The sequence below is a fragment of the Charadrius vociferus genome, unplaced genomic scaffold (assembly GCF_000708025.1).
Source record: "Charadrius vociferus isolate BGI_N301 unplaced genomic scaffold, ASM70802v2 scaffold183, whole genome shotgun sequence".
NCBI lineage: Eukaryota > Metazoa > Chordata > Aves > Charadriiformes > Charadriidae > Charadrius > Charadrius vociferus.
Window position 1 is genome coordinate 5,633,599 of NW_009648250.1, and position 20,652 is coordinate 5,654,250.

The 20,652-nt window shown below is 44.7% G+C and overlaps 1 protein-coding gene across 1 annotated transcript in view; it reads left to right on the forward strand.

Annotated features, from left to right (window-relative positions):
- The first annotated feature begins 4,942 nt into the window (after window positions 1–4,942).
- The window catches only part of KANK1 (KN motif and ankyrin repeat domains 1), a 53,135-nt gene continuing 37,425 nt past the window's right edge, over window positions 4,943–20,652 (forward strand). The window contains exon 1 of the mRNA XM_009884272.1: window positions 4,943–4,979. Within this exon, the coding sequence (XP_009882574.1) occupies window positions 4,943–4,979 (37 nt within the window). The remainder of the gene's footprint in view (window positions 4,980–20,652) is intronic.

Sequence of the window (20,652 nt, forward strand, 5' to 3'; positions counted from 1 at the left end):
TAAGGGTATGAATTAGGGTGCAGACATTCCTGTTTCCTGTAGAGCCGCACAAGTTTGGAAAGTGCTTGCCCCTCTGGCTGAGCAGGAGGAGGGATTTCCAGTGCCAATTTCTTCTTGCAGCTAGAGAAATTACCATCTGTGTGTTTAGATGGGTTTTGCATGTATCTTGGCTGTTGTTTGCAAATGTTATCAGTATCTTGCAGAATGAAACTGGGCGAGTTCTACTGCTGGGACGACCCACATGTGAGGGAAGTGTCTGGCAGAAGTCTAGTTGCACTGATGTATAACAGGAATGGAGCAGTACCAGTTCTTCCTCGAGTGTTGCATCTTGTGGGTCGACTTGCTCTGTCAAGCCCCTCTATCCCAGGCCTACTTAATCACTGCTCTGCACTTGCTGGACAGGCTTGCAGAGCTGGTTTCCCTCCTGGGACCATCCTCTGACTGCATCCATCTGAGCAATTGGGAGCCAGTACCTTTGAATCCTGCACAGCTCTGCCCCACAACGCACCCTGCGCCCACTTTTAGTCCAGATCTTAAGCAACAGCATCTTAATGTCTCAGCCACACTCACCCTGTGAGTGGTTCGAGATATCTGCAGATCTGGAGCTTGTGTTGAGTGGCTGACGTGACCGTTTACTCTTAACAGTCTGTGCATGCCAGGAGAAAAAAGAGAAGTTATATGCCTATCTACTTAGCCTAAAGCCCCGTTGCCTGGGAAGCCATGGCCTGTCTTCTTGAATCCCACAAACAAGTGTGTGTGCATCACCATTTACTACATGTGACATTGCCCCTGGACAGGAGAACTTTTCATGATTACTTTTCTGGCTTAAGAGCTGAGTTATATTTCTCTTCTAATTACTGTGTTACCAACATGCTATTCTGCAACTGCTCTGAGATCAAACCTCAACTGTTTTCTGTCTTAAGCCCCTCTTGCAAACATCAGGCTGAAGTGGGAGCCTGGATTTTCTGCAAGGTCTGTGTCTCTTGAGTCCACAGCTCTGCTATGTGGATGGCAAAACTGATGTATACACACTCAGATATTTCTGGTGCAGAAATACTGGCATAGGTGTAGGTGACCTGACAAGATACAGCACAAAGCAGGAGCGAGATTCTTGTCCCTTGTGATTAGGACATAGGCTTTATGTTCTGCCTAAAGAATCACCATTCTGGAAAAACCTGTAAAAGCTGGGGTGTCGTGATAGTTTGTAGAAACTGAGGATCATGTGTGTGTAAGGTTTCTGCTATGGAACCTCAGGGCAGAAGAGAGTTTGAATATCTAATTCAAAACACTTTAAACAACTGCTTTATTGAGCAATAACACTTCATATAGCTAGTCTCTGCTTGTTTTGCATTTGCCTTAGGGTTTGTAAATCACAGTATTCACAGGCAGGCATGGGGTGAGCGTGTAAAAACACATGGGCAGAAAGTTGAAGAGTTGGGAATGGAATATATAAGCACCTCTACTAATTTTCTTTTGTAAGATGTCTGTACTGGAGAACATGCTTTGCCGTAGAGCGGGTTAAATTTTCCTCCTCTGTGTATTCCAGCTGGCCTCCGGTGTCATCCTGCGCCTTGCCTACACAAGGCACTTCTGTCAAAGTGCAGCTATTGAGGTGTGTGTTGCTGAGGAATCACATCCAATACTTTTCTAAAAACGGTCCATGTAAATGGCAGTGCAATTCCAGAAATTCAGTTCCTCATGTACTCTTGTGGCTCAAATCAGTACGAATACCCTTCCTCCATGAGTCTGCTGAACTAGATCTGGTTTTTTTCATACTTTAACAGCTGTTTAATAGGCAGGTTGTCAGCTGCAGTTACAGTTCATCTGGGGAAAAAAAAAGAAAGGAACGCATTCTTCCACTTAGGTAGCAAATTATTAGACCCTATGTTTTTCTCTTTTTTTTTTTTTTTCTTTTCTCCTATCTGTTGGACTGAATTTGCTTCCTAAATTATTTTATTAATCCTCATTTAAGCTCAGAAGCATCATTGTTTTAACTAAAGCTGTGTTTGTTTCTTAATGGAGGTACTTAAGCCTGCACAGCTTTGAATCCAATAGAAGTGTACCCAGAAGGGAGTTTGTAGCAGGTCAATTACATCTCTTTAAGCCACAACAAAATGTAGACCTGAGGCCCTGTTTTGGCTTTCAGCAGTGTCTTTATTAATTTTATGTCAATTCTTACCTCAATTGCATTTGCTTCTCACTATTAGGAAGCTGTCCTCATGTGTGCCCGTGATGGTGACTGGTGGTTTTGAAACCGGTAAGATGAAACTTAACAGATTTTACTTTTAAACCCAGAACGAGTTTCTAGGTATGCCGCAGCATGGGTTTTAAGTCAGGGCTCACTTTTGTGGCTGACCCGCTCTAATTTGGGACTGCACTGCACCTAAAAGAGGTGGGTCCCCCACAGAGCCCCCTCCCACCCGTCTGCCTGTAGCCATCCCTGGGTGCACGCTCTCCCGTCTCCCCTTGCACAAGCGATAGTAGTGGTGCAGCTGGTGACGTGAGCTGAGCTTCGAGCTCAGCCATCGAGCTAACATCCAGCCCTGCAGAAGCAACGAGACGGGACCCTGGAGGAGTTTGGCCAGATGGATGCAAATCTTGTGTCGGGTTTCCTGAGCAGCCTTCCCTTGGGCTTTCTTTGCTTCTGGCGGGATGGGAAGCCGCAGACTGGCAGAACACGAGTTGCCTGATGAAGGAAGGGTGACATTAGGCAGCGCGTGTGTTTTACTGTGCTCGGTTGTGCTGCAAGACTGCTGCTGCAGCAGTGCGCAAAAAACATACAGTGAAAGCAGGGAAGCACGCCCGTTACCGTGTTAGCAAGAAGCACAGAGCTCTGCTGAACAAATTAGAAGTGGGTGAATGGATTCAGCCCTGTTTACCCTTGGGTGCGCTGCTGGTAGAGCCCGATGTCCAGCTGAGCGCAGCCTGCCCTGAGACAGTGCCTGTCCTGAGAAACTCAACATGGAGACAGGTGGTATTTTTTCAGTAAGCATTCCTTGTGACTCAGTAAAAATTGCCTTTCTTGAACTTAAAGCATAACTTTATATCCTGGTGGCAGTAGCAGAGATGGGAGTGGTGCTTTAAAATTTTTCTCTTGGAAAGGAAGTAGTTAATATTTTCCTAAAAGCTCACAGATTTTGAACTTCGGTCTTGGCTGCAAACTCAGCCAGCAACATGCTTTTCTATTTTTTTTATTTTTTTTTTTTTGCCATGCTTCATTGTTTCAGAAATCTGATAATTATTGTTATGCCTGGAATCTTGTGATGGGCCTCTCTGCGTCATGGTCTGCGTTGGATGCCTGTTTTATTTTGTTGTTTGTAGCCTTTTGCTTGTACAGTCTTTGTGACAGCTTCATGTCCTGCCTTCTGTTGAACAAGAGATCATAAATTTAAGAGTATATGGCAAAGCTTGGGGAAGGAGGAGTTGAAATGAGGGTCTTTTTACATTCTTGGGAAATTGATGTCAGGATTGTACTAAAATTGAAGTGATTTGTGCTTGTGTTCCTTGAAGGGGAAAGCTAAGCGATATTAGCCTGTGTGATGGAGCTCCATCAGTTGTAAAACACAGCCAGCTTCTTTATCAGTCGGTATGCTTTGGACTCAGATTCACATGGTACTTGCACTAATTCATTTCTGGATTTTCTTTTCCTTCGCTAATCTGCTTAGCTTTTAAATACTTCCACGCACGTATTGTCAGAGCCAAATCAAATATAATTGGAAAAATGTGACTGGTTTGTTGAGGAGCTGTCAGCCTAAGTCAGGCTGGGGTCGGCGAAGCGCAGGGTGTTCTTCATACACCTAAGCTCCACCTATCTGAGTCAACAAAAGGAAATGCTGTTTGGATTGCAGAAAACCTCAAGCAGAGCCCAGAAGAGGCATCTCTGCAGCCCTGGACGAGTCAAATCTGTCGCTCTGAGGATGCGGGTTGTGATCAGGCTGCCCCCCATGGTGGGCAGGGAAGGGGGAGTGGGAGCCCCGTTGCAGAGCCACCCAGCAACCAGCTAGCCACAAACACTGCTTGCTGCTGGTTTTGCTTCTGCCTCTCACTTGTCTCGGCAGCCATCTGCCCAGGGCGACAGCGCCCTTTTTCTGTACCCGTAGCCAGAGCTTCAGGCATGCACCACTTCCCGGTTGAATCTGCCACATGTGGGTTGAAAGAAAACCTCATGCCCAGAAAACCTGGCACCACGGGGAACCTGCAGGGGACAGGTCTCGCAGTCAGCCGTGCACTGTCCTGGCCCAGGGTCCGTGCCAGCTCTGCCCTCCCCCCGGCCCAGCTCTGGTCCCCCCACCCCGCAGGCTTCCATGAAGCAGCTGATGGGTTGTCAGGCGATGGGGATGCATGTACTTGCTTTGGCTGCATCTGCTGTGGGGTCCTTCTGCCCTCACCTCCTTGAGGGCCATCGGAAATTGCAACTGATCTGCCACTCGCTGGTACAGCTCTTCTGCAGGTGCTCTTCACCTAAAAAAAACCTTCTAGCCCTGCCTATGTAAACCTTTGGGTAGCCTAAAACTTACACAGGTGCCAGCAAATGTGAGGAAGCTGCTGTGGTACAGGGGAAGCTAGACCAAAAAAAACCCCAAGGCCAATTGCAAATTCAGCTGGTTACATCCTCACTGAGGACACATCCAGAGCAGTGGTCCTCCTTGGAGGTTGTCAGAGCACTGCAATTCAACTTCAGGCACCAGGACAGCAGTGGGGTTTGTGATAGCTAGGATGCTGATTAAGAGGAATATATTTACTGCTACAGTGAAATTAGCACTGAAGATGAGACCGTAAACACTCAGAAATGTGAACTGCCTAATGTACCTAACTTCTGAAAACTGTAGGTTTTTAACTGCTTTTTTTCTTGTCTGTTTCAGGTTGCATGTCTGGTTGGACTTGATGCATGGCATTTGCATGACACCTAACAGCCTAGCTCTGGATGTGTCACTGAGCAAACATGGCCTACCCAGCAAATACTAACAGCAGTGCTACAGGTAACTAATCGGGAATACTTTCCCTCCCTTTGGATTATTAATTTTATTTTTTTTAAACTTTTTCCTTAAATTGTGAAAGTAGCAGAAAAGAGAAGTAGCAGCAGCTAAACCTAAATACTGAAAACGAATTTTCTGGTAGATCTGTTTTTCCCCCCCCCCCCCCAATAATCTTTTAAATATTTAAAGTGTGGAAAGCTGTTTGCAAAGATGTATGGGCTGGCACTCAGTCATTTAGCACGCAGTGCTCTCTTCTTGCAAGGACCTAGGCTGGCTTACACCAGACTCGGAGAGGCCTAGGGGTTTGCTGCAAAAAAGTCATGTGGTTGTTACCCTGTGTCTGTAATTAATTTGTGAGATTACACATCGAATCCCCAGCCCTTCCTGGTCAGGCTGATTTTTGTTTCTTGCTTCTCAGCAAAACATAAAAGCATTTCTCAAGCAACATCAAGAGGAGGTGTTCGGTTCATTTCACTTTTTAGTTATTTTAAGAAGCTCCTGATGTGTCTGTTTTGGTTGGGTGACACTCTTCAACATAGATTTCGTGGCTTGTTCAAAGGTTGCTGGAGGGCTGACGGGTCAGGAGAGGGCAGAGATTGCAGAATGATTGATAACAGCACAGGAGCAGCATTCCTCCTGCGATTGTGTCAATATTTTCCTGTTCTCCTGCAGTGATCACTGCACAAACATAGCTTTAGCCCACCACAGTTGAGGCTGCTACAGTGGGATTATATGGAAATTTTCAAGTGCGTGGCAGCAGCTTGTGGGTGCGTTTTTGAGACCTCCTAATGTAGGTATGAAGGGAAATGGGTTTATCAATGAAGGCTGGGGTGGCTGGGAGCACTTTGAATACCCTGGGAAGGAACATTAAATATATTTTTTGTTATGCATGTAAATAGAAATTACAGCTTTTTTTTCCCCTGAGGCTCAGGCACTTGTGCTCAAAAGCTATTCGCTAGATCACGACACACACATATTGAGAATTGGCTTATCTGGTGGATTTTAGCACCAACCTGCTTTGAAAGTATGCTCTGGTATGGAAACAAATCCTGAATTACTCACTGTGCTCACTGTAGAATTGTTCTAATTAGTGAAAGGGATTAAAGCATTTTGTGTGCAGGAAATTAGAAATACGGAGTGTCGTTATCTGCAATTTAGGCAAAAGAAGAAGTCTTTTTTTAAAGGCTAGTGGAAATTACATGAAAACATTGGAGTTACTTTTACATGTTGATTTAAGATTTAAGGCTAAATTTACCGATGTTGTTAAATCCTGAGACTGCTGAAAAACGATATTTTCTCCCCCCCCCCCTTTAATACAATTAAAAGTATATTCTCTAAGAAAGAAACGATATCCTTTTGTAACCTATTTTAATCCTTTTGAGAAGGCAAACTTCAAAACCTCTGCTCTGTGACTTAACTGTGACTGTTTACCACCTAAACCCCTCACTTAACTTCACTTCTTTTAGTAATACGCTTTTAACTTAAGTCATGCAGAACAATTCCCTCTGCTTACAAGGAAAGAAAAATTGCGCATGGACTGTTACTGATAGGTTTATTAATCCCCCACCCCGTTGTAGAATTATCTATTGGAAAAGATGATAAGCTGACATGTAAGTCTAAAAGAAGCTAAATGCTTATACGTTTACTGGGGGTGTGTTAATGCAAGACGAGGTTTTAGTTTCAGGATTGTTATGCAAAGAACGCTTCTTGCAGGGTAGACGCTGTTTGTTCCCTTATTTGTAGAAAGACACTATAATGAATTGCAAGTATTTAATTCAAAACTAAATTGGACAACATTTTGCAGAGACTGTCAGGACTTGTTGGCTTTGCAAACCCTTGAGGCCGGCGTTCTAACATGCAGCTATGTACGCCCGTGTCTCCAAATCCTCAGCAGTTCATAATGGACAGAGTATTGGGCTGTGATTTGTTATCCTGCTGCGCTGCCTGGGAGAGAATGCCTTTGGATGAGTAGGAACTGATTTGGGCGTTGGAGGTATTGAAGCAAGTTTCTTAATTGCATGGAGCTCTAAGAGTGGAAAGACAAACTTTAGGGGTGGTGTTTTCTGCACCCTCTGAATCAATCAGCAACAGGAAAAAGAACTAGAAAGACTTGTTATGGACTACTAAGCTGCATTTATGTTACTTGAATATTTTGGCAAGTTTGACCACATGTTCAGCTGCATTCAAGTACGAGGTGACTAAGGAGCAGTGGTTTGCTTTGGTTAACTCGAGAATGTGAGTACTTGCACTGTTAAATGATTATGCCTATGTGCCATTTCGGTCAAATTTTTCAGCATGCGAGCCTGTATGGACTATTGCTGTTGCAGATAAAATCTGTAGAGGAATGCCTGAATTTGGAACTTGTTTCCAGGAAAGGATCAAACTAGTTTGCATTTGTATAGAGATTATTTTTTTAAGGATGTTTATGGGAAGTACATTTGCTGTAAATATTTTCAGTGAGTGTGTATGTGAGATAAGCTACAAAGCAAGCGATGACTTTATCATGAAACCACCTATCATAAATTTCTCTGCCTCTTGCATAGGTCGGTAAAGATGTGAACTTTAAATGTAGCGAATAAATGAAAGAGTCTATGATTTAGACTTCAGTGCTGTTTGTAAATAGTTTTGTTTGCTGCTGGCAAAGTTTTATCACACTGTTTGCAGTTTCATGCACAGAGGTCTTGTGGTGAACTGTATTTCTGGGAGCTGCAAGCTTATTTGTTCACCTGTCTGCATTTTGGAAGTTGGTTTAGAGACTTGGTACTGATTTTGGACTAAGCTCTGTCAAAGTTGTGCCATCTGCTCAGAAAATAGCTGAAGTCTCTCTAGCGCTAGTGATAGATGAATTTGTGCTTGTGGAAAAATTTGGTTTATTTCATCGGTTGGGTCGTGGGTAGTCACAACTGTTTGCTGTTTCGAGTCTGCTCTGGTGGCAGGTGAGCTTACTGCTCAGTCCAGTAAGCTCCGCAGGCTTAAGGAGAGCAGTGGAAGTCCAGAGTGTGTCATGCACTTGGTCCAAGGAGCTGCAGCAGGAGCTGGGGAATACCCTGCGTCTGTGGGGAGCTATTGGGAGGCTGGACTTGTTTTGGTGCATGATACAAGTTAATTTCTCTTTGCATAGTACAAGAAAAAAAAAAAAGAAGAGGTGATTGTTTCTCGAAATAGTATTAGTGTCTTCATTAACCTCTGGGTGAAACTTCCAGTAATTGTTAGCTTCTGTGCTTGCTAGAACTGATGCATAAATCAACTTATTTAATGAGGTTCTGCAAACATTTCTGTATTGATATCTGATATCTGTAGAAAGGTCTTTCAGTTAGCTACAAAAAGCACAGTGCATGCCAGTCTAAAACTTAACAGGCAGTTTGGAAATACTTCTGGCTGGATTTTCATTCCTTTCACTAATACCTGATTAGCTGAAACTTTGTTTTCAAAACACATGTTGTGAAAGGCACTGAATGGTGTGAAATTCCAGTCCAATTCCCTTTATTCAGATGTAGAAAACAAGGAAACAGCAAAACAAACATAGGAGACAGATTAAAAAAGATAAAGGATTAAAAACTGTACTTGTTTCTAACCACAATGAAAACATCTGTTTTATTTGACTTCCCGAAGCACCTCATGCTCTGTATCCAGAGACCACAGAATCGTCAGTTATCTCTTTAACAGGGCCATAAAAAAAAGCGTTTTAACGGAAGAAAAGCTTTTCCAGTTTTCCTGAGCAGGACGGGCTGCAGGGGTCAGTATAGCAAGGCTGTTGCACAAACTCTTTCTTTACTTTGGCGTGAAGCAAATGCATCTTGTTTTCTGTATCTGATGCCTGAGATTTCCCTGACCCTTTCTCTTTTCTCCCTTCTGTCTGCGCTTTCCCCCTCACTCTTGTTACAAGGATTTGTGTTCCCACGCGTTCCCATCCCACTTTTAATGTACTTCTACAAGCTACATCTTACACAGATTCATTTGAACGATTTCCCTGTGTGTTTAACTCAGCTATATGCTTTACCTCCTTCAGATTCCTACACAGTTCTTAAAGCAGTGGCATCGTAGCAACGCACCATCTTTTTCACTGTTGGTGTCTTTGCACTTGTAAAGCAAGGAACTGCAGCAGTAATAGCCAGCCTGCAGGCATCAGGTGTCTGTGCTCCTCGTTAAGTCCTTTGGCTTTCAGCCTCCTGGGGATGGGGAGATGTCACCCCAGCAGATACGGGCATCCGCCTCCACTCTCCAGAGCGCCTGCACCAGGGACTCTGAGACCCCAGGTGGTTTGGTGGCAGATAAAAACCGTGTTGGAGCACTGGTTGCCCTGCAGCAGCCTGGTGTCCCTCTGGTTATTTTATATATGCAAACTTACTCTGCAGTGCCCCATGGGCCTCTAATTAGATTTTCTTTGTATCGGGGCAGTTTTCTTGATTCCTAAGTTGTAACTATGCACAAGTTAGTTGGAAAATTAGGCCATTACAATCATAGAATGGTTGGAGCTGGAAGGGACCTGGATGATCATCTAGTTCCGCCCCCGCTACCATGGGCAGGGACACCTCCCACTAGACCAGGTTGCTCAAAGCCCCATCCAACCTGGCCTTGAACACTTCCCAGAACGGGGCATCCACAGCTTCTCTGGGCAACCTGTTCCAGTGTCTCACCACCCTCACAGTGAAGAATTTTTTCCTAATATCTGATGTAAATCTGCCCTCTTTCAGTTTAAAACCATTACCCCATGTCCTATCACTACACTTCCTGACAAATAGTCCCTCCCCATCTTTCCTGTAGGCCCCCTTTAAGTACTGGAGGGCTGCTATAAGGTCTTCCAGGAGCCTTCTCTTCTCCAGGCTGAACAACCCCAATTCTTGCAGCCTGTCTTCAACGGAGAGGTGCTCCAGCCTTCTGATCATTTCTGTGGCCCTCCTCTGGAGCTGCTCTAACAGGTCCATGTTCTCCTTATGTTTGGGGCTCCAGGGCTGGACGCGGTACTCCAGGTGGAGTCTCACCAGAACAGAATAGAGGGGCAGAATCACCTCCCTCAACCTGCTGGCCATGCTTCTTTTTTTACAAAAGGCTATTGCTTGCGATATTAACGTAAGCGTGACTCAAAGGCCAAATGTTTAATAAATGTGTTTTCCATCTGCTGGTATATAAATGCTTAAGCAACTGTTGTAAAGTATTATGAAAACCCCTGTTGACTTATTAACCCTTTTCATTGAAGTCAATTAATAGAACACACGTTTGCTTAGAGCAAATGTTTTTATCATACACATCCTCTGCATGGATTTGTAACAACTCTTACCAAACATTTGTAGAGACTCTTTCCTTTCAGTTACTAGATTATTTGAGTTAGAGTCTCTCCTATGATTTGATTTTCCTGGTGCATATAATCTTAGACAATATGCATGGAGTTCTGCATGATTTCCAGCGTAATGATCTGAAGTGTAGTCTAATCACAAAGTGCTGTGCACCAGAACATTACCACCATTACTAATTTTAGTAGAATATCCAACAGTTTTCATTACAGACCCTCTGACAATAAATGGGAACTTACAGACATGAAGTCAACAATTGCAAGTGTTTGATTGCTAGGTAGCAGTCAGTCCGATAGAGCCTTTATCCCTGAGTATTTCGGGTGCTTGCCACAAGAGCCCAGCTGACAGCCACTCTCCCCTGCCTTCCTGCAGGGTAGGTGTCACCGTGGTGTCCTTGTGGTCCTACTGACACCCTGAGCTCTGAGCTTAGGGGCCTTAAGTGCGCTGAGTTTGCTTAGCTTAGCAGATGCAAATGACCAGGGTTCAGGCGAGTTGGTGTTTTTATCGAATCAGCCATGCAAGCAACGGTAATTTGGTTGAGTCAGGGTGATGAGAGGCTATTTAAGCCTGGGCTTGCCTCCCCTACCATGCTGCCTGCTCTGAGCCTGCATCCGATAACTAGCGGTTAATGGGGACAGGTGTACGCCAAAGGTGCATTTTGGCAGCTGGTGGGAGACTGGCCATCGGGAGAGCCTGCTGAATTGCCATGTAGTCTTGTGCTTTCTGGATGGGCATATGGCATGCAGGGCTGTCACTGGGATCCTGCTCCTGCCTCACCCACGAGTGATCTCATGAGTCACTCTGGTGGTGCCCAGTATTTAAAAACAAGCTAGGGTGGGACCCTGAAATCTGTGGGGTGAAGGGTGAGTGAGCCTCCAGTGATTTCTCATCAGCTCTATCATAAGGCATATCAAACTTTCCATCAGTATGGTGTAGTACGCTCACTGATGCCAGATCTGCCTTAAGGACAGATGGCTGGAGATGGAGCACATGATCTCACAGCCAATGCCAGCTTTCTCCTTGAATTAATACTTCTTTCTCCTGCAATTGCTAGTTGATACCTGTAATCCAAGGGTCCATTTGCCACTGCAACAGAAAGCTTGAGAACACATCGACTTGCATTTCTCCAACCTAGAGGACTTTATCAGACTGCAGAGGATCAGGGATCATGCAGCTTCTTTTACATAGGATTTGTTGCCCTTCAGGCCTGATTTTGGAATCTGCTGGAAAGGGGAAGGGGTAGGAAAGACTTAAAAAGGATGCAGTAAATACAGTGTCATTAGGAGTTGAGGACATAGCAGTCTGGCCCAGATAGCCCAGTCCTTAGAAATGGAAATTGGATGTTGTGGGAAAGAGATGGCCCAAAACACAGAGCCATATAAGATGCAGATGCTTTGCAGAAGGCAAAGCAGTGTGAGAAACGGAACAGATTTAATTGGTCTGTCTTTTGTTCAGAGATTATTGCCGTTGTGTTTTGTTCTGGATTATCTTCTGCAACTGCCTGGACGCTTCTCACGTCTCACCTAGACAGAGGACTGTATTCATTCCTCTTGACACAGGCTTGCTCATGGAGTAAGGAACGCTTTCCTTGTCTGAGCTGTTCAGATGCACCTGTATGGGCAGCACCTCGACCTTCTCATGTGGCCTGCTGCTGCTCCCTGTGGAAATACATACCCTCTGCACCTTCAGAGGCAGCTAAGAGTGTTGATCTTGTATTTTAAATTTAATAATGCTCTAGGGACTAAACAGGCATGCCTTGCTGTTTATGGTACCCTGCAACCTCACTGACCTGGTGGCGATTAACAGTGAGAAAAGGCCTTGCAAGGCTCTTGTGATGGAAATGACTGCTTTGCACTGATCTGGTGAGAGGTGCCTGTGTGGAGGAGCAGCCCGTGGGGCTGAGCAAGGGGCAGGCACCCGTAGCAGGGCAGTCATGTGTCACAGGGAAAAACTCCAAGAACAAACTTTTTCCAGACTTGAAAAATTATTCTCTCTGCAACTTCTTCCTTCTCTCCACTCTCAAGATACACAACTCAGAAAAGCTTCCTGTGGCCATTTAACCTAAAAGAGTGTATTTTTCCCCAAAGCTATGTTACAGTATTCCTCACTCCCTTCCCAGATTGTCCCGCGGAAAGCAGTTTATGAATAATGTGGATGAATCTCCTCCCTGTGGGAAGGGAGGGGATTTCGTTGCCTTCAAAAGGATCCAGTCCCCCAGGGAAATGGCTTGGATGGAAATAGCTTGATTACAGCTGGTTGTCTTCTGTTCGGGAGCACTGAGTGCCTGCATTTAGACATGTTCCTTGCAGAAAGGTTACTACCGGAGCAGAAGTCCTCGGGAAGGTTCTTGTAATGGCTGCCTCTCTCCTCCCCCCCTTTCATGTGATTTGTAAGGGTTTGGATTAGAGATGACAGAACGGCAGTCTTTCACGTATCATGTTGTTACAGCAGTTTTAGGAGTGAGGGAGTGCTTGGGCTGCCCACATTGGCATTGCTGCTGTATCTCCATTTCCTTCCTCTGGAAACATGACTCCCCTGGGTGGCAAAGTACAGATTCCTGCCAGGATGTCCCTGTGTGACCAGCTTTGGGACAGAAGTGTGCTTGTGGCCATCCTCCCCTTTCTTTCTCCCATTCCGTCTTCTGATTTAATCTGGAAATCGCATTTACCATATTGGCTAAAAGTGATGGTTGACCTCTGCCATGGGATGCGTGTTGCAGCTTGCAGTGTCTGGGCGTTAGCAGATCAACCGGGTCCAAACAGGGCTCTCTCCTTACTCAGTCTCTCTAACTCTTTAAAACTTTTCATAGTATGTACTTAGTCAGCGTTGGGTACTGCCTCCTGAGATTTTTCTTCACCTGACTTTTCAAACAGACTTTGACAAAACTAAGTGCTCAGACGCTCGGAGAGGTAGGTGAGTGTGAGATCCTATCACATTCTTTCATGCTTTTGGTCCACCCTTCCCCACCTGCAAAGCCTTCTTCCCTGTAGAAGTAGGTAATGTGACCCTTACCCCCTCTCACAGCCCATCCCTTCTTCTTGCTCAATTTCTCCTCCCTAGTTATCTCACACTGTAATGAGTGTTTTATGTAATTGTCTGCTCTTTTTTTTTATTAATATATTCCTGTATGGTTTTCTTCATAACAATATGTTGCTTTCCTTCAACATTCAGGATCTGTCTGTGATATTTCTGTATTGCCCTTCCGTATTTGTTTGAAAGTAGGAGAGGGAGGGATGGAGGGAGGGGGTGGAACCTGTTTTTAATAGCTGGATTTGAAGGTTTGGTCAGATGAGGGTGAGGATCAAATTAACTGATAATTGGGAACAGATTGTTCTCCCCATGTAAACCAGACATCACTGGTCTGGAGTTGTCTCTTAGTGCTGGGGGGCATGTTTGTTGATGTATGCCTAGCCCCTTCCCTACCCTCTGTTCACACAACCAACCCCTCTGCCTGCAGCACGATCGCATGGGTTGCAGAAGATCTAATAATGAAAAGAAAACACTTGTGCAACTGAGCTGCTATTACTGGAATTTCAGGTCTAATCCTAGCAAACAGGTCAAGTTTTAACACTTCATATACACTGCTCAATAAATCTAAAGGGTGCAGTTTTCAAAAAAAAAAAAAAAAAGAAGAAAGTACAGTGCAAGAAAGTACAATAAAATGCATGATTGTGGTTGAAAAAGTGGACTGATGTTTTCATATGACAGAAGCACAAAGACAAGATCAGAGCAGCCATGTTTTACAGGATTACATAGTTGGACTCGGTGATCTGAAAGGTCCCTTCTAACCTAGACAATTCTGTGATCAACAGTGTTTTCACTTCAAGAAGTCCATGACTAAGCCCTTTTTCCTTCTCTTCCCCCTCCCTCCAGCAGAAGTTGTGATTCTTAAATGTTGTATGTGTTTTGCCATGTCTTAAGTTAAAAGGTTAAAAAGAAAGTGTATTTTAGAATCATTCTCCTCTGCTCTTGTCCTCTGATTTTCTGTGTGAAGACAGATGGTGGTTACATAGCTTTTAAGCTTGCCAGCACTTGAATGGGCTCACAAGGCTGTGCATCCACTGCATCGCCCTTTAAACTTTCACCATTCTCCCTTGCCATCATTAGTTACAGTCCTGTTCCCTTCCTCTGCCCTCAGACAGCATGTCTGGCATCCAGTGTGCTCGTCCTTTCCTTTTCGTTCCCTGGTATTGCTCTTTGGCACCTTTCTCCAGTGCTTGGTCTCACCCCAGCTCTCCCTGAGGACATGCAGGGGCTTCTCCCCAGCTGCAGTCCCCAGGGAGCACAGCCTGCAGCTCAGCCCTGATGTCCAGCCCTCCTCCACCCTCCATTCTACCTTGTACGCTCAGAAGCTTCCTCACAACCTGTCTTCAGGGCTGTGGGAAAGACATTGTCGACAATTCTAGGAAAATTTCTTCCCTCTCCCTTCACAGAGAAAAGTTGTAAGGCTACAACTCTGCAAGCACGTGCATGGCTCAGATAGACCATCTCAGTTCGTGTCCCTGTGGGACAAGACACCAGGTACAGCCAAGAGAGTAGCAGTAGGAGAGACATCTCTGTGTGAAACTGAGAGTAGCATCTCCTGCTCCACTCCAGCGTCACCATCCTTCTCCAATCCTGCTGCTGCGTGATGTACTGCACACGCTGTTTATCAGTTACACGGCACATTAATAACGGACGTGCATAGTCTTGCCCATGGGTCCGATTAGTTATGCGTGGCACTTGGTTTTTTCCTCGGTTTGTGTGGCATTTTTCCTTGCCTCAGCCTTTTGCATACTAAGTACGTCATGGCTAGAAGCGCAGTATTTCTGGATTAGTAAGTTTTACTAGAAATCCATGGTGTCTGATTGCAGCATCTTGATCCAAGTGCGAAAGAGATGCCTAAAACCGTAGCCTGTATGGTCTCCCTGGCAAAACTTTGAGTTCCCTCCTGCACCCCCTGCCTCTGCTCAGCTGGGGAAGTGGGGGGTGATGACTGAGGGACATGGGATGTCTTCCGTGCTGGCAGGATCCACCACCTGACCCCAAAGGGGTCAGTCTGCTTTTTTCAAATACACTGGGAGACAGTCACTAGACTGACACCTCTACCTGAGCTCCCAACAGGCAAAAGTTCACTTTGCATCCTTGTCTGTGGCCTAAGAAGGCTGTACATGTATTGCCGGATTTTTCTTTTAGAGCCATGGATTCTTCCTTTCTCTTGTGTTCATGTTCACTGTTGTTCACTTTTCATCTCTGCAAAATGGGAAAGCAAAGTTGGCCCATAAAGCCCTACTGGGAGCTGCATGCCTAGTAGCTAGCTCGCGTGGTTCTAACGCTTGTATAGAAACAAGCAAGTATGCCTGACAGTCTGCACAAAAAAAAAAAAAAAAAAAGAAGTAGAAGGAAAAAAAATAATTTCACCAAATTTGAATGCTTGAATGGTCTTGAAGGGACTTCTTATCATAAGCTTTTCCAAGCATTCGTGTTGGGAGAACAGTAGAGAATCATGACGTGCCTCATGACATACAAAATACCAAGTAGTTGAAGTTCATTCTGCGTGATGCTAAACCAGGTGAACACTTAACGATGATACAGGGTCCTTTTTTCAGTTGCGTCCTCTCTGTGGGTAGGTGATAACTAGTGAGGGACCTAACTGTAGCGTGCGGTCTCTCACACGGAGGTTTTGAGTGTTACGTAGTCATTGGGTCAGATTGATCATCCATAACTGTATCTCCAAGCACTTGACCAGTAGATCTTCTTACAGTACTCTCACATCAGCTGCAGTCTGACATTTTGAACCCAGTTATTGAATACCTGCCAGCTATCCTGAGAATAAACATTTGACACTGTGACTTAAAATGCATCCTGGACCACTCCTGGCCCAGGAAGTCTCTGGGTCACAGGTTTCTGGAAGCCAAGAGGAGAAATATTGCTGTACATTTGCTTTCTTCTTACGCCCTTCCAGAGGCATCTGCTACGGAAGAGAAGGTGGGTAGGCCAAATCAATCTCACGTTTGACCTGGTTTTAAATCGTTCTATGGAAACCAGCTGCCAAATCCTGAAAGGCTGTAAAGGATAAAACCAAACCCACAGCAATGCCACCCCTCTCTCCCAAAACAAAATCCACCAAAGTAAAACCAAGAAGAACCCCATATCCAGCCTTCACCAAATGCAACAGCTGTGTTCTTCAGCACAGGAACATAAACCTGACAGTGGTGGGTCAGGCCAAGCACCGAGCTCCCCTGGACCGGATGGTTGTAGTCCGGCAGATTATGTCATTCTTTCCAAGGAGAGCCCTGAGGAAATGGTCTGTTAGAGGCAAGTGTTTGAAAGAGCCGCCTTTCATCCATTGCCTTTCACAGATCCATTGTGCCCTCTCTGCCTTTTGTTTTCAAAAGGGGTGTGAAATAACCTGCTCTTTAGATAAGAATTTACCAGCTGGATGGCTGCCCATACACCAAATCTTACATTGGCTCTGCTGCAGACCAAGTCAGGTTTTTTGGTCACTGGGGAGCTGTACTCTGACCTCAGTTTTGTTTCTACTGTAAACAGTAGCTGAATGAGTTTATTTGGCACCATAATGGTCTCAAAGGCCAAAAGAATAAATACGCGTGTGCACTTTGCCTTTAGGTTTTACTGGTGCCAACGCAGACATGTGCCTCCATATTTGACTTGCTGGACAAGGGATGAAGTGCTGATACATGTTATGTGTTATTGTGGCAGGTCTTTTTCAGCCGGCTGAGTTGATCAAGCTTTGAGGAGAGTCTGCTGAAGGTGCGTGACTTGATGCAGGGCTCGTTCAGATGTCAAGCCCTTGAAACCACAGTGTAATGATAAACAGATGAAGCATGTGGAGACAGCTGCTAAAATTTGTTCTTCTCTAAACAGGATATTATGCTGTCTTTTTTTAGAAAAATGAAATCATATAATGTTAGAGAATTTTTTTTTTTTCTCTGAGCAGAATCCAAACTCTTGAGAAGGACGTTTTGGCCATGCCTTCTATTCTCATACTTCATCCCCGATGTCATGGGGTTTTTCACAGCAGAAAACTAGATGGGTATTTTCATATTCTTCCCTCCCTGGTGTGAAGAACTTGCTGATGGAGTGGAGCTAGAGATGCCAACCAGTAACACCCAGTGCTGCTTCATAGTGCTTGTCCTCACCCAGCTGGTCACTTGCTCTGCAGGTCAAAAGATGGGGCTTGAAGGGCAGCGAGTGCAAAGTGGTGGTTGCAGGCTCTGGGCAGTGTTTCAAAGGCTGAATTTTTGCTTTTGTTTCCCTGAACAGAAAGCGTGGGTCGGGTTTCAGCTGCCCTAGAGTTTTTCTGTCTTCTAGGAGAAATTTCAAAGCATGGTTAGAAGCTGTTCCCAAAGTGGTGTTGCTTTTTTTTGTGCCGTGGTTTAGGCTGGGCTGGACACTACATGATCGACAGGGTGGTTAAAGCAGAGACCAAACCCAACCAAGTTCACTTAAAATTTAGCACCTTCATGGTCCATAGATGTAAGAAGTTGGGCTACATCTACAGACCTTCTTCGGACTTTTTTGGGAGCTCACGTTTTATCCTGTATGCATCAATGACTTGTAGTTCAAGGAAATAAATGTAAAATTACCTAGAGGGCAGGACCTAGTTTATAGTCCAAAAGCTGATGCCTGTAAGTATTAAATATTACTTTGTTTCTTATTAAATACCACTGAAGCCACTAAACATGTTCAGGAAACCCTTTTATTGGAAGTCTCTGCCATTTTAGCTGAAGGCACTGTGGAGGACTTGGACCTCTCTCCTGTTGTTTCAGCACAGGATCCCACTTCTGTTTGAAGCAGGCTCTTCCAATCTGCAATGATCTTGGAAATTATTTCAGCAATTCATGCCTCTTTTTTTTTCTTTCGTTTTAAGTGTTCTTGGGAATCTGGATGGAAGGCAGCATGGTAATAAAACTCTTTTCCTTTAGTCCTGTGAAGTCTTAGGACCGTTACCCTTCTTAAATTAGCCTCTCCCCTTTCCCGTTTACTTTTGCAATCCCTGTTTGGCTATACTGCAGCAACTCTTATTGTAAGCAGAAGTGAAGAGAGATGGAGCTGAGGCCTTTGAGAGTCTCTTTATGACACTGAAAGGCGACATTTTTTGCATCTGGAATCTCAGTTGTCTTTACTCGAGTTAATACCTGGTGTTATGTGGAAACAAGGAAATTTCATATGGAAAAATCAAATATATTTGTGCCTCATTTCGAAAGTGCTTGTACTAGCATGAAAGACATCTCATGTATTTTGGCTGTGTTTCAGAAAAAAAGAAAACTGTTTGTGTCTGTAACTTGATGCAAAAAGTTTTTATTTTTATCCCTTAAATTGTAAGTTGCATTTGAGAAGAGTAAACAAAACAGGATTGAATGTAACACAGGCAGAATTGCAGGCAGTGGTACTTACAACAGAGGTAATTGTTCTGCCCAAATTATATCAATGAACCTTTCTGTGCTCTCAGTCCACACGTGGGAGCGAGAAATGAGGAAGGTGGGGGTGAAGGGCTTGGGGAGGAAGGGAGAGTGGGTGGAAGAGAAGTCACCTGAATTTCTAATTCCCTCTTGGGAATTAAATCTGTCTTCATCAGAGAAAATAAAATAAAAAATATCTTTTTAGTGTGTCATTTGCTATGGTTCCTTTTGGCCTGCTGCCCAATTCATGCATTTTAACCCTTGGGGAGCCAGAGCCTTGGTCGTGCAGCATCTGAAGTGCGGTGAGGGAAACCACTGGCGCTGTGCTGGGCTGGCTGCCGGGCTGGGACTGTCTCAGGAAATTCCAGATGAGTATAAATAAATGCTCTGTAGCAACCTCTGGGCTCCCTGCCTGCTGATGTGTCAGGAATACGCACTCCCTTTAAGGCAAAGGAAAGTGTGCTTCAGACTTAATTTCCTGAGAAACTAAATGCGGCAAGGTCCAAGGGTTTGCTTCTGGGTGGATTGGTGAGTGGGACCCTCGGACGGGGTGGGGGGAGAGGTGAGAGGCGAGCAGCCGGCTCCCCTAGCGCTGCGTGCCAGCTGAGAGAAGGGATGGGGGGCACCCCGGGGTAGCACAGCTGAAAACAGCCCTCAATGTGCTTTTAGTGTATTAAGTTGGGGAGATTTCTCCATTTTTTTTTTTAACAGTGCCCGGTTTGCTGGGCTGTCTCGCAAGGGCTGCCGTCTGAAGGGAGTTTGCACTTGGGGTTTCGTGCGCCTCTGGTAGCCTCTTTGTTTTTGTTGTTACATACAGAGTAGTTTGTTTTCCTTCAACAAACGCAGGTTTTCTAGTGGGAGATTGGTGGTGTGGACGCTCAAGTGAAGGGCATGCTGCACCTATTTACTGTAAGGCATCATTTCAACGGCAGAATGGTAGCTGCTACCCTTAAAATTGCTCGGTTTGAATACTGTTCATAGACTTCCAGTTACAAACCACTAGTTTTAGCAATTTAGAGTGTGCATGAAGAATTACTGCTAATAATGACCTCTTCTGTATTTTCTCTGATGATCGCTTTTTTACCTTTTTGGAGAAAATCAGTTCATCAGTCTGAACTATTTTAAGTGCAGAGAAAAAGCTTTCAGTGTGTTAAGAAAATGCAAATCACTCATGCTTTTGAAGTTTGGAAGGCAACACACGTCTTATCTCACACAAGGAATCAGTATTAATATAAAAAGGGGTAGGAGGGAACAATTCCCGGTATTTGAAATATCATACTGATTACGCAGCATAAACCATATTCCTTATGGAGGTAAGCATGTGACAAAATAATGTCCTTCCAGGACTCATAAAGACAAATATTTGTAAAACCATTCTTGCAGAAGACAATTCTTCCATTTTTTCCACCCTGTGCACAGCTGTAAGGCCAAACTGAAACTGTAAATCAGTTTTAATATTCCATGGCAGGTTTATATCCCAGGAGTCCAGGTTCTTTCCTGATGGTTACTCCTGTTACAATAGCCCTATGTATCTGTTCTCCGCTTCTCTCCTCCTCAGAGATTTATAGGCACAGAAGCGTAATGACATTATAAATCTAAATATTTTGTTTTGTGATTCAGTTGGTTTTGGCTAGAAAGCAAACATGGCCTTCTTCGCTTGGGCTTCAACAGGTAAGACTGGTGCAGAGTTGTGTTAAAAGACGTTTTCAGGCAAACACCTGGCTTGCACCCGTGACTCCTTTTGGCCCCCATGGGGAGTCGGGAAATGATTTGTATGAGTGAGGAAGGAAGAGAAGTATTTGGGGGTTTGCTCCTCTACTGCTTTCCCAGCCTTCGATCTCGGGGTTGTGAAGTCCATTCTATTATGTGGACTCGAGCCTCGGTCTTTGCAATTATTTTTTCCTTTGTCATTTTTCTTGTGACAGTGAAGTGGTGTAAAGTACCAAGGGATGATGTACTGATGGAAGAGTGGGGCAGGCA